The 12,965-nt window shown below is 36.8% G+C and overlaps 1 protein-coding gene across 1 annotated transcript in view; it reads left to right on the plus strand.

The window, feature by feature from the left end:
• The window catches only part of dcc (DCC netrin 1 receptor), a 224,228-nt gene that overhangs the window by 133,864 nt on the left and 77,399 nt on the right, over positions 1–12,965 (plus strand). Inside the window, exon 13 of the mRNA XM_059358662.1 lies at positions 10,417–10,558. Within this exon, the coding sequence (XP_059214645.1) occupies positions 10,417–10,558 (142 nt within the window). The remainder of the gene's footprint in view (positions 1–10,416; positions 10,559–12,965) is intronic.

The raw sequence follows: 12,965 nt of genomic DNA on the forward strand, positions 1-12,965 counted from the left end.
ATGTGTTTTCTATGGTTTAAAAGTGTTGTACTATTGCTTGATTTACAGTAATTAAAAGCGTCTACTATGGTGATGTTCGATTTTTTATTTTAAGCCCTATTTCTGATGCAATTTGATAGTGTTTTACTGTCATTTCTACAAACATTTTTTACAGTTTAATTCTTAAATGTGCACTGTAAACCTAAGATATACATTTTACTAATACTAATACTGTATTGATGCCATACAGTGTCATACTTGTGTATATTGCAATGCAAGAGAAGAGAATGCCATTATTTACAGGAATTTACTGTAAATGTACACTAAAAATGTTTTATAATGTACTGTAAATATTCAGTAATTCACTGACAATACTGAACAGCTTTGTGTTGGAAATTCACAAGAATACAGTCATATAGTGCAAATGTATTTCTAGTAATGCACTGTATTTCAAAAATACAGGAAGAAACTAGAAAAAATGCAGTGCTTTGCAGACTAAAAAGATAAACAATAGCTACTCAATAAAATTGAGGCAACAGATTGTATGCAATATTATTAATTAAATCTAACTACGTTACAAGTTGAGTTAATAACTTAACAGGAAGTGCCTGTCATTTAAAAACGGACTTATTCTACTGTTGGATTCATTCAAAATTCTCTTGATTTAGAATTACAAACACATAAAGATGATATTTAATGTGATCAAAATGAATAGATTCCATCTCAAACATTTTTATATTTAAGTTACTTCAACAACTGCCTCAAAATCAAGGACGCATTTATATTTAATACATTTAATCAAATATATTAAGTAAAATTAAATGACTACAGACTAATTTATTACAGTGTATTTCAAGTTCTCTCATCAGACTGTACTGTTTAAAAGAAGTTTATGTAGCCAGGAAGATATTGCGGACTGGTTGCAGGACACCTCAAAGCCTCAAATTTGGCATTTTGGCATTTTTAGATGAAGATAGAAGTGACTTTAATTGGATGAGAGGGACTTTACAAAGGTTACTAGCCCAGTGTGGCCAAGTACTGTGGAGCAAACACTCAATCACATAACACATAAACAGTGATATAAATTGGAAAGCTAATTTAATTCAGCTAAAAACAGGCTTAAGACAAAATGTTGTTACCAGAAAAAATGAACAACTGGCTCATTACGGTGTCTTTTAGTGAAACTAAACATGGAACAAACACAGTGTGAAGGGGTCAAAGTGATGAGAGGGAAACATAGTCAACACACTACAAGTCCTAAAGCATACCTTTTTCATCTAATTTACACTGCAAAAAAGGTGTGTCTAAAAATAAGAGGGAGGGAAATGATCTTGCTGCATGGACAGATAATTTCACTTGACAAGATTTCTTAAATTAAGATTGTTAAATCTAGAAATAAGCATGTTGAACACTTAAAATAAGAAATTAACTCTTAAAACAAGATAAATTATCTAACACTTCTAAATCTAAAGTTTTTTTTTCTTGGTAAGAAACAAATAATTGTCAGTGCACTCTGCTCGGGCCAGTTCATCGCTGCTTGCAGCTTTAATTTATCTTGTTTTAAGAGTTAATTTAATTTAATTTTAAGCGTTCAACATGCTTATTTCTAGTTTTTCAGCACAACCTCACCTATATGTCCTGATTATTCATTTTTAACTTTGACTTACTTGATCAAAAAAAATTTGAACCCAAAAGAAAGAAAGGAAAACATAAAATCTGATCTTGAAAATTATGTCTCAAAACACTGGATTTTAAATATTGCAAATATGAACACAGGTTACATTTATAACATATAACAGGTAAAATGAGGATAATATCTACTTCAATATTTGATACTAAATATATTTGACAATATCTCTGGTTTTACTTGACTTTGCATGATTTTAATGTCTTCACGTCATGAAGAAGTCATGTGCAGGTGCTTCCATGGACTCCAGAGGTTGAATTCAATGTGAGTGTACTATAATTGGGTCACAGGCTGTGGCTCTAATACTCGGCGTCCATCATTAAAACATTTTTTTTTCAGTATATTCTTTGTACAAAGAGAACCAAGTACTCAAACACCCTTCCATGTGTATTCTTAATGAACCGTGTGAAAGCCTAACAACTGTTCCCACATACACACACATGCACACTGCACGGTGCAGCATGGTGTTGCATGTTGTATAGCAGAGCAAATAGAGACAGTCTGCCCTCCGTGTGATTGCTCCTTTTACCCAGAGGACATTAGAACACACACACGCACACACACACACACACACACACACATGCACACATGCACGCACACAGTCGATGTGATTGCAGCTCTCACCCAGAGGACATGAACAAACAATCACAGATTGAATTCAGGGAGTGTTTACTCACCTGGTCCTGTGTGTGTGTGTGTGTGTGTGTGTGTGTGTGTGTGTGTGTGTGTGTGTGTGTGTGTGTGTGTGTGTGTGGAGGTCACAGGGTAGATGAGGTGCTCTGTATGCGGCTCTCACACTGCAGCTCGGCATACAGAAACAGAAGAGAAACCCACTGAATTAATTCCAGATTCACTTTAAAGTTTTGTTTTTTTCTTCAAAGCGTTTTCATCAATCGATCAGACAAACTGCTCAGCAGCTGGCTGGTAATGCAGTATTACTGACTGTACCTCAAAAAATAAAATGCACTGCTGTTGGTAGTCCTGCATTAACAACACTGGAGCTTCTAAATGAAATACGTCCTCCTGTATACAGTGCAGGAGGTATGATTGTGTTTCTGAATGGTTTCTGGACAAAAGTGATCCGTCTCAACTGTTCTGTGCTTTCTGCCTCAAAGACAGGAAACAGACAGTTAGACAGTTGATGCTCAGTGATGTCACAGTTAACCTGCTTACTCTTGCTGTCTGGGAGCCCACAAGCAAGCATTTCAGCTCCACCGTTCCAGTTTTGCTCACATGTTTGTTTGACTGTCTCACTCACCAATCCCCTTTACTGTGCTGAGCGCAGCAGACAGCTAAAAGTTTCCAAGTGGAACTAGTAAACTTTGCACTGCAAAAAAGGCGTGTCTAAAAACAAGATATAAACACTAAATCTGAGGGAAATGATCTTGCTGCAAGGACAGATAATTTCACTTGACAAGATTTCTGAAATTAAGATTGTTAAATCTAGACATAAGCATGTTGAACGCTTAAAATAAGGAATTAACTCTTTAAACAAGATAAATTATCTAACACATCTAAATCTAAAGTTTTTTTTATCTTGATAAGAAACAAATAATTTGCAGTATTCTCTGCTCGAGCCAGTTCATCGCTGCTTGCAGCTTTCATTTATCTTGTTTTAAGAAATCTTACTACGTTACAAGTTGAGTTAATAACAACTTAACAGGAAGTGCCTGTCAATTAAAAACGGACTAATTCTATTGTGTTGGAATCATTGAAAATTCTCTTGATTAAGAATTACATACACATAAAGATTATATTTAATGTGATCAAAAGTAGATTCTATCTCACACATTTTTATATTAAAGTTACTTAAAAAACTACCTCAAAATCATTCATTCAATCAAACATTTTATCAAATATATTAAGTAAAATGAAATGACTACAGAATAATTTATTACAGTGTAGTATAAAGAGCGACAAGGGCTGCAAAAGTAGGCGGTCAGTGTGGATCGATGGGTCAACAAACACAAGACCTTGACCCAGAAGACAACTGTTCATGTCCCACATGAGACCAAAAGTTAAAGATGAGTTATTTAACTAACGTACATAAGTATAGTAGTATTAGTGATGTGCCAATAAAGCCTCATGAATCATTTTGGTTATTTTCTGAGCCAACTAGATAGAGTTATTGGTTTAAAGAAAAAGTCTGAAGCAATGGTAATTGAGTGTGGTTCCAGCTCTTTGTAGAACACAGAGCACCATCTAGTGGACTCAGAAAATAATGACAATGGTTCATGAAGCTTCACTGGTACATCACTAATTAGTATTGTTTTGTAACCAGGCTTCATACTACATCATGGCATAAATACGTCTTAAACTTGCTACAAACATGTACAGTTTGCAGTTGTAAAAAAAAAAAGCAACAAAACCACTGACCTAGGTTAAGGGGAAGAAACTTCCTGGTAAGGCGTTTAAACATTTAATGAATGTACATAAATGCCGGAACTGAAATAGTTGAGATGAGCCACGGAAGTAACGTAAAGAGTAATTTTGTTTTGTTTTCACACGGAACAAGAACCCCGTTCTCCTGGGTGAAAGTCTGCTGTTTGTCCGACACAGAGGAGACCAGTCTCCCTAAATTACAGCAGCAGTTATAGCAGTAGTGTTCCTATTCATAGTATTGTTGTGGAAACACCAGTTGCTTTGGATATTTGTTATCACTAATTGAGTAACATTAGCAGCATTGTTGCCTCTCTTCATTAACTTTCCCTCCATCATCTCTGCTCCTTGTGATTATCACTGTTGTTTGGGTTATTATCAGTACTCATTATTATCTTCATCAGCTTTCTGCAGACCTCCCTGCATTCTCCTTGTGTCCTCTGAGGGAAAATTTAAACCGACGGACGCCCTCGGCCTGTTTGAAGGCAATGAACGAGGCCACGACTTCACTTGCCCTGCTGCTTTACAATGTCAGCTACGTCTGAATACAAAGCAGCTGCAGGAGGGAATTCTGCTCCCGACATTTTCTGCTTTACTCAGACAGAAAAAAACCCCACATATGATTCAGATTTACAGTACAGCCTGAAGCCACTTCACCTCTAATTCACACAAGGAAAGAAAGTACTTCTGAAAGCACCTTAATTGATCCATGGAGTATATTTAGTTCAGTGAGTGCTTTGAAAAAGATGAAACTCCAAAAATGATGCCAGTCTGTGATATAGTTCCCTTTAAAGACAGACTCTAGCTGCATGTTGATATTGATTTACAACCAGGACATATAGTCTGCATGAGCAACGCGTGTGCATCACAGAGCCTCTTGGTTTTTATTTCAGCGTCCATGTTAACAGGTTGGAGCAGTCACACAGCCTGACTGGGGCACATCTAGAGACTTGGGGTCTTGCTTATATTTTTTGAGTGCTGCAGACTTTAGGGCAGACCTGGGCATTAGGCGGCCCGAGGGCCACATCTGGCCCTTTGGCTGTCCCTGTTCGGTCCACGTGAAGTTACCCGGAAATAAGAAATCTATACAAGTGCAGTGCTTTTATTTTGAAGGCGATTTATGTATGTGCTTGTATGCGACAATTATTGCTTTTTGCATAAAGGTCATATATTGCAGGTTTACTGCATAACATAACATGCTTTATATTGTTTTTGTGGTTTGAATGCATGTTCAAATGCAGTAAAAGTGAGATAATGATTGGAGTTTTTACTAATTTTACTGCTATATTTGACTTACTCCACTCTCATCATAACATGTATTCCTACCAGTAGCAGCTCAAATTTACTGCATTTCATAAAGTGATGAAATTAATGTTGAGCAGAATTTAGTTCACAGTATTGGTCTGGCCCTCTGCAACCTTCACAGTATCTCATGTGGCCCCTTGGGAAAATGAATTGCCCACCCCTGCTTTAGGGCATGGCCACCTTTAGATTAACAGGTCAGTTCCACAGTGCAATGCGTGTTGGTGTCTCTGAACTTTAATCCCGCCCCAGTGTGTTCCTATAGCATCAAAGCTAGCTGCTGCATTAATATCTGTTGTCCAAGTAGTAACAGTAATAGTAGCAGCAGTAGTATCTGCAGCAATAATTGTAGCAGCACCACCAGTTTTATATGTGTAAGCTGCATTTTCCTTGCATGAAAAATCTTGTTCAGTTTTAAGTTGGACCAAAAGACGTAGCATCATTGAGCAGTAATAGCAGTAGCAGCTGCAACAACTGTAGTATCAGCAGCAGTAATCATAATAGTAGCAGCAGTATTGGCAGTAGGAAACGTAGTTATAGTATCAGCAGCAGTAATAGTGATAGCAGAAGCAGTAATAGTACTATCAGCAGTAGTAATAGTAGCAGGAGTTATAGTACTTTTAGCAGCAGTAACAGTGTTAGCATCAGCAGTAGTAATAGTACTATCAGGGTAATAGTACGATCAGCAGCAGTAATACTAATTGCAGCAGTAGTAATACTATCAGCAGCAGTAATAATAATAATAGCAGCAGTAGTAGTACTATCATCAGCAGTAATACTAATAGCAGCAGTAATAGTATTATAATAATATAATATAACATAATAATATATTAGCAGCAGTAATAGTACTATCAGCAGCAGTAATAATACTAATCGTAGCAGTAATAGTACTATAATAATATAACATCATAATAATAGCAGCAGTAATAATACTAATCGTAGCAGTAATAGTACAATAATAATATAATATAATAATAATAGCAGAGGTAATAATACTAATAGCAGCAGTAATAGTACTAGCAGCAGCAGTAATAGTACTATCAGCAGCAGTAATACTAATAGCAGCAGTAATAGTATTATAATAATATAATATAATAATAATAGTAACAGTAATAGTACTATCAGCAGCAGTAATAATACTAATCATAGCAGTAATAGTACTATAATAATATAATATAATAATAATAATAGCAGCAGTAATAATACTAATCGTAGCAGTAATAGTACAATAATAATATAATATAATAATAATAGCAGCGGTAATAATACTAATAGCAGCAGTAATATTACTATCAGCAGCAGTAATAGTACTAGCAGCAGCAGTAATAGTACTATCAGCAGCAGTAATACTAATAGCAGCAGTAATAGTATTATAATAATATAATATAATAATAATAGCAACAGTAATAGTACTATCAGCAGCAGTAATAATACTAATCGTAGCAGTAATAGTACTATAATAATAGCAACAGTAATAGTACTATCAGCAGCAGTAATAATACTAATCGTAGCAGTAATAGTACTATAATAATTTAATATAATAATAATAGCAGCAATAATAATACTAATAGCAGCAGTAATAGTATTATAATAATGTAATATAATAATAATAGAAGCAGTAATACTAATAGCAGCAGTAATAGTATTATAATAATATAATATAATAATAATAGCAGCAGTAATACTAATAGCAGCAGTAATAGTACTATAATAATATAACATAATAATAATAGCAGCAGTAATAATACTAATAGCAGCAGTAATAGTATTATAATAATGTAATATAATACTAATAGCAGCAGTAATAGTATTATAATGATATAATATAATAATAATAATAGCAGCAGTTGCTGTTGCTGCGGTGGTAGTTGAGGAGGCGTATCTCCCAGTAAAGGCTCTGTGTTCTGCTGGAGTTGTCCTCCTTCATGGATGGTTTGCCTCTTTGTGTCTCAGTGGGAGTTGTTCCAACATGAATTTAACTTCTGTGTCGTTTCCATGGAGACCTCACATCCAACTGTGTCCTGTCAAAGTGGCTAATTAGTTAATGAAGCGCATTTTGACGCCTGACCAGAGAAAGAGAGCGAGTATATGGAGGAATTTGGCCGACACACACATTTATTCAATTTGTCCCTTTCTGTTTTTCTCCCTGCATCCTCATGCCTCTCCTCTCCTCTCCTCTCTTCTCCTCTCCCACCTCCCCCTCAGTAATCAGTTCTGCTGTAATCAATTAGCAGGATGAGGAGCAGCAGAGGGAACAGGTGCAGCTAAATGTTAATGAATTCCTCTGTGGCCGTTGTCACAGTAACACTGGCTGAATATTTAAACTGCTCGTTGGCCCGATGACTTACACCACGGCGGATGGTGGGATACACACACATCACTATGAGTGGGTGTGTGTATGACACCAACAACAGATGTGTGAATGTGTGTGATACAATCTGTATACGTGTAAGTGGCCGCCTGGCACTGAGCATTGTGTATGTTTTGTATATAATGACAATCCACTTCAGTGCATGCTGTTAGTGAAAATTGCACCATATCAACTGAAATACTGGCTTCTGATTGGCTGGTTAAGCACTGTAAAAGAGATTCAGTAAGGATGTTTTTAAGTCAGCCAGCAGAATTTTTACAAAAAGTGAATTAACTTTTTTTCTTAAAATATCTTGTTTACATCCTGAAGGCCAAATAATTTTAATTTCATTCCCAAATTAATTTTTTTTAAATGTATTTGGCAATACAGTCATACTAACAGGGATTTGTTTTAATTGGTATGGGCCGACAGGAAAGTAAGCAACCATTATCATGGGACAACTATTTCATTTCACTTTTCTTTTTCTTTTTTTTACTTAGGTTGTTGTACTGTTCAGCTTGTGTGATTTCTTTATTTCGAACATACTCTGTAACCGCATGGGCGAGAAAAACTGCCTTTTCTTGCAGAGAAATGTAGTACAAAGTGCTTAAATCGACAGAATTAATGTAAAAACAGGAATGTGCCATAATTCATGTAAAATAAGAAATTAATAAATAAAACACACTTGAAGCAGTAGCCATTATTGCAAAGCCTGGCAGTTGACCTGTGATAGTTTCGCTGAGTGCAATTAAGTTTAAATTGCTATTATTAGTAGTTGTAGGAGGTTATGTTTTAGTCTTAGGAGTTTAGGTATCTCTACAACCAGCAGTAAAAGCTATAAGGGACTTGATACATGATGAGACAAAAAAAAGAAAGAGCTAAAGAGAGGATACAGCAGAGGAAGAGAGAGAGAGAGAGAGATTGATCTTTTTCCCACTTTTCTAATTCATTAATCTTCATTAAAGTTAAGCCCACCTAACACACACGCACACACAAAAACAAACACGCACACACATACAGGGTCATACGGAGTAAATCAGCAGAATGGTTGATGGCAGCTGCCTCACAGAACAGAGCACACTGGGGGCCAAGCAAACATCTGCTGTGTGTGTGCGTGTGTGTGTGTGTCAGAGGTGGGTTGTTAACATGCAAATAAAGCAATTAAAATTCATGCAACAAACACACACAAACACACACATGCAGATACACATACAGATAGAAATATATGCGATGTATGTACACATACACAGTCATAGAAATATGCAGCGGAATGCAAACTCCCACAGCCTTTTACTAGCACAATTCAATAAAATCAGGACAACACCTACACCAGCTCAGCATCAAACAAAACAGAAACCAGATGGGCCTCTCTGCTGATTGCTGATCAGATTTACAGTCCCTTTTCACACCTTGCTGTTATGAAAACAGAGACACGCTGAAACATAATGCTGCATTTGCATTGTATCTTCATCATACATGGTGATAACAGGTGTTAGAAATGTTAATTATTTTAAATCCCTATAGAGAAATAAGGTCACTTCATCATATTTTCTCTACTGAAAGGACACCCTAGATAGCACAATTGTCATGTTTTCTCTACTAAAATGACACAACAGAGAGCACTTTGTCATGTTTTCTCTACTAAAAGGACACCCTAGAGGGCACTTTGTCGTGTTTTTTCCACTGAAGTGACACCCTAGAGGGCACTTTGTTGTGTTTTTCCCACTGAACTGACACCCTAGAGGGCACTTTGTTGTGTTTTTTCCACTAAAATGACACCCTAGAAGACACTTTGTTGTGTTTTCTCCACTAAAAGGACACCCTAGAGGGCACTTTGTTGTGTTTTCTCCACTAAAAGGACACCCAGAGGGCACTTTGTTGTTTTTTTTTCCACTAAAGTGACACCCTAGAGGGCACTTTGTTGTGTTTTTTCCACTAAAATGACACCCTAGAGGGCACTTTGTTGTGTTTTTTCCACTAAAAGGACACCCTAGAGGGCAATTTGTTGTGTTTTTTCCACTGAAATGAAAACCTAGAGGGCACTTCATCATGTTTTCTCCAATAAAAGGACACCCTAGAGGGCACTTTGTCATGTTTTATCCACTAAAGGAACACCCTAGAGGGCACTTTGTCGTGTTTTCTCCACTGAAAGGACACCCTAGAGGGCACCTTGTTGTGTTTTTCCACTGAAATGACACTCTAGAGGGCACCTTGTTGTGTTTTTCCACTGAAATGACACCCTAGAGGGCACTTTGTTGTGTTTTCTCCACTGAAAGGACACCCTAGAGCGCACTTCCTCATGTTTTATCCTTTGAAAGGACACCCTTCAACCAGAATCTGAATCTGAAATACTTATTGATTCCCAGGGGGCTTTTGTTACAGTTGCTGCTGTATAGGCAATAGAAATAGGAATAACTATGTAAATAAAATAATGATTAAAAAAGTACTGTACTAAATATACAGCAACAATATGAAATATAAATGCACTTTCCTCTACTGGAAAGGCACCCTAGAGACAACCTTACCACCAGTTGTTGTTTCTTGCTCCTAGATATATAGTTAATTGGTGAGGATTTGAACACAGAACACAGAAAACATTGTTTATGGCCAATGCATGTCTTCTGTTGGAAGGTGTATAGCACCTTGATTAGACAACAAACAGAGATACTGCTTGATTAGTTGCTTAGCTATTTTAAACTCTGAATTAATTGTCTTCCAGAGCATCAAGGTGTCTTGGCAGCCACCTCCGCGCAGTTCCCAGAATGGCATCATCTCTGCCTACAAGATCAAATACAGGAAGACTGGTCGCCGTGGAGACCAAGAGGCCATTGAACCCAACAACTTCTGGTTCCTGTTCACAGGTGGGATTTGTTAATATAACAATAAGTACTCTTTAACGTTTGCCCTCATTTTCTTTTTTTAATTATTATGGACTTGGGTCAGCTTTGTTCTATTTTGTTATTCATCTACCAGCATTATGTTACTTCCTCTGAGAAAGAAAATCTGCATGAGTTTAAATCTGTGTGTGTGTGTGTGTGTGTGTGTGTGTGTGTGTGTGTGCATTCAAACTGCCATAAGCTATTATTTCAATTTGAGTTTTGCATGATTTGAATGAAACTGATCTTCCTTTTCATTATTTTCCACTGATGGTTATCTTCATATGTCTGTCTGAACAGGATTTCATTCCCCCAATGGCAGGTGTTTTGAGTGTGTGTGTGTGTGTGTGTGCGTGTGTGTGTGCGTGTGTGTGTGCGTGTGCGTGTGCGTGTGTGTGTGTGTGTGTGTGTGTGTATATGTGTGTGTGTGTGTGTGTGTGTGTGTGTGTGTGTGTGTGTGTGTGTGTGTGTGTGTCAAATCTGGCTGTCAGTAATAATCACTCCCTTTTGCCATCTGAGAGTAATAAGAAGAACTTCCATGCCTCACATGACAAACTGCAGCTTCACTGAGGAGATTAAACAACAACACATTAAAAGTATATTAACACTTTTCACTTACACTACACAGTAGACTCCGGAGTGACAGAGGTAATAAAGTCTCAAGTTAGAAGGAATTAAACTTGTCTGTTTGTTCTTAAGCTTTTGATTTGAAATGAATAGAAGAAAGAAGAGAAGACAGAATCAATTGTAACAGACAAATTGAAGTCCTAGATACCACTGCTGGTAGAAACATTTCCACTCAGTGGTGTTCAGCCAGCCAGTCAAACTAAAGAAGTAGAATATTCTGAAGAGAGCAGAGAAATAGGAGGTGCTATTGGCCTATAAGGATTTTACCCCATTGTAAGTTGTCTGTAAGAGCTCAGACAAATGCATTTTTTTTACGAGAAGCTAGCTTCATGTCTTGGATATAAGTCCAGAGTTAAGTCTTAAGTCAAGAGAACAAGTCTTAAGTCAAGATAACAAGTCTTAAGTCAAGAGAACAAGTCTTAAGTCAAGAGAACAAGTCGTAAGTCAAGACAACAAGTCTTAAGTCAAGAGAACAAGTCGTAAGTCAAGACAACAAGTCTTAAGTCAAGTCTTAAGTCAAGAGAACAAGTCTTAAGTCAAGACAACAATTCTTAAGTCAATACAACAAGTCTTAAGTCAAGTCTTAAGTCAAGAAAACAATTCTTAAGTCAAGACAACAAGTCTTAAGTCAATACAACAAGTCTTAAGTCAAGTCTTAAGTCAAGAAAACAATTCTTAAGTCAAGACAACAAGTCTTAAGTCAAGACTTCAGTCAAGAGAACAAGTCTTAAGTCAAAACAACAAGTCTTAAGTCAAGACTTAAGTCAAGAGAACAAGTCTTAAGTCAAAACAACAAGTCTTAAGTCAAGACTTAAGTCAAGACAACAAGTCTTAAGTCAAGACAACAAGTCTTAAGTCAAGTCTTAAGTCAAGACAACAAGTCTTAAGTCAAGTCTTAAGTCAAGACAACCATTCTTAAGTCAAGACAACAAGTCTTAAGTCAAGACTTAAGTCAAGACAACCATTCTTAAGTCAAGACAACAAGTCTTAAGTCAAGTCTTAAGTCAAGAGAACAAGTCCTAAGTCAAGACAACAAGTCTTTAGTCAAGTCTTAAGTCAAGACAACAAGTCTTAAGTCAAGAGAACAAGTCTTAAGTCAACTACAATTACAATTACAGTCACATACAAATAATTGATCCAAAGCCGCTCTCAACAGCCACTGTTCAGTTCTGCAAAGAACTTGCACATGCTTGTCAATCTTTCAGGGTTTTTTTCTCGATAGTAATCTCAGAATTGCAAAGGAAAATGCCAAAACAGTGTGCATATGAAACCTGCAAGTCTGATAGCTTGAAAGCAGCTACGATAAGAGATTAGGCTCCCGTTTGCTTCGTCCTCCTTCCTGGTGATCCAAACATCTGGGTGATGGTGTTAACACTGGACGTGTTCACATAACTCACATAACATTACCCTACAATAGTGGAGCAGTGCAGACACAACGTCCCTATCTTAAACACAACTCTCTTTCCATTGCAGCCGTAGCTGACCTGGTTCCCTGCACTTATGGCTAGTACTTTCATATGCTATAATATGCTGATATAAACTAATTACCCTGCTGTGTAAGAACATTGTTTTTCCTTTATGTTTGTCCTCCATGTGAATTGTCAAGACGTGGGGTGTCTAATGTGTAAAGTGACACTCTGCCAACAAATATTATTGTTATTGTAACACTCGCTCTCAGACGCATATTGTAGTCCTTTGTCTCACTCTCTCTGATATTTCAGAACTATTTATACAGTTATTTGCTACATTTTCCTTAAGAGAATCT

This window comes from Centropristis striata, chromosome 19 (genome assembly GCF_030273125.1).
Source record: "Centropristis striata isolate RG_2023a ecotype Rhode Island chromosome 19, C.striata_1.0, whole genome shotgun sequence".
NCBI classification, from domain to species: domain Eukaryota; kingdom Metazoa; phylum Chordata; class Actinopteri; order Perciformes; family Serranidae; genus Centropristis; species Centropristis striata.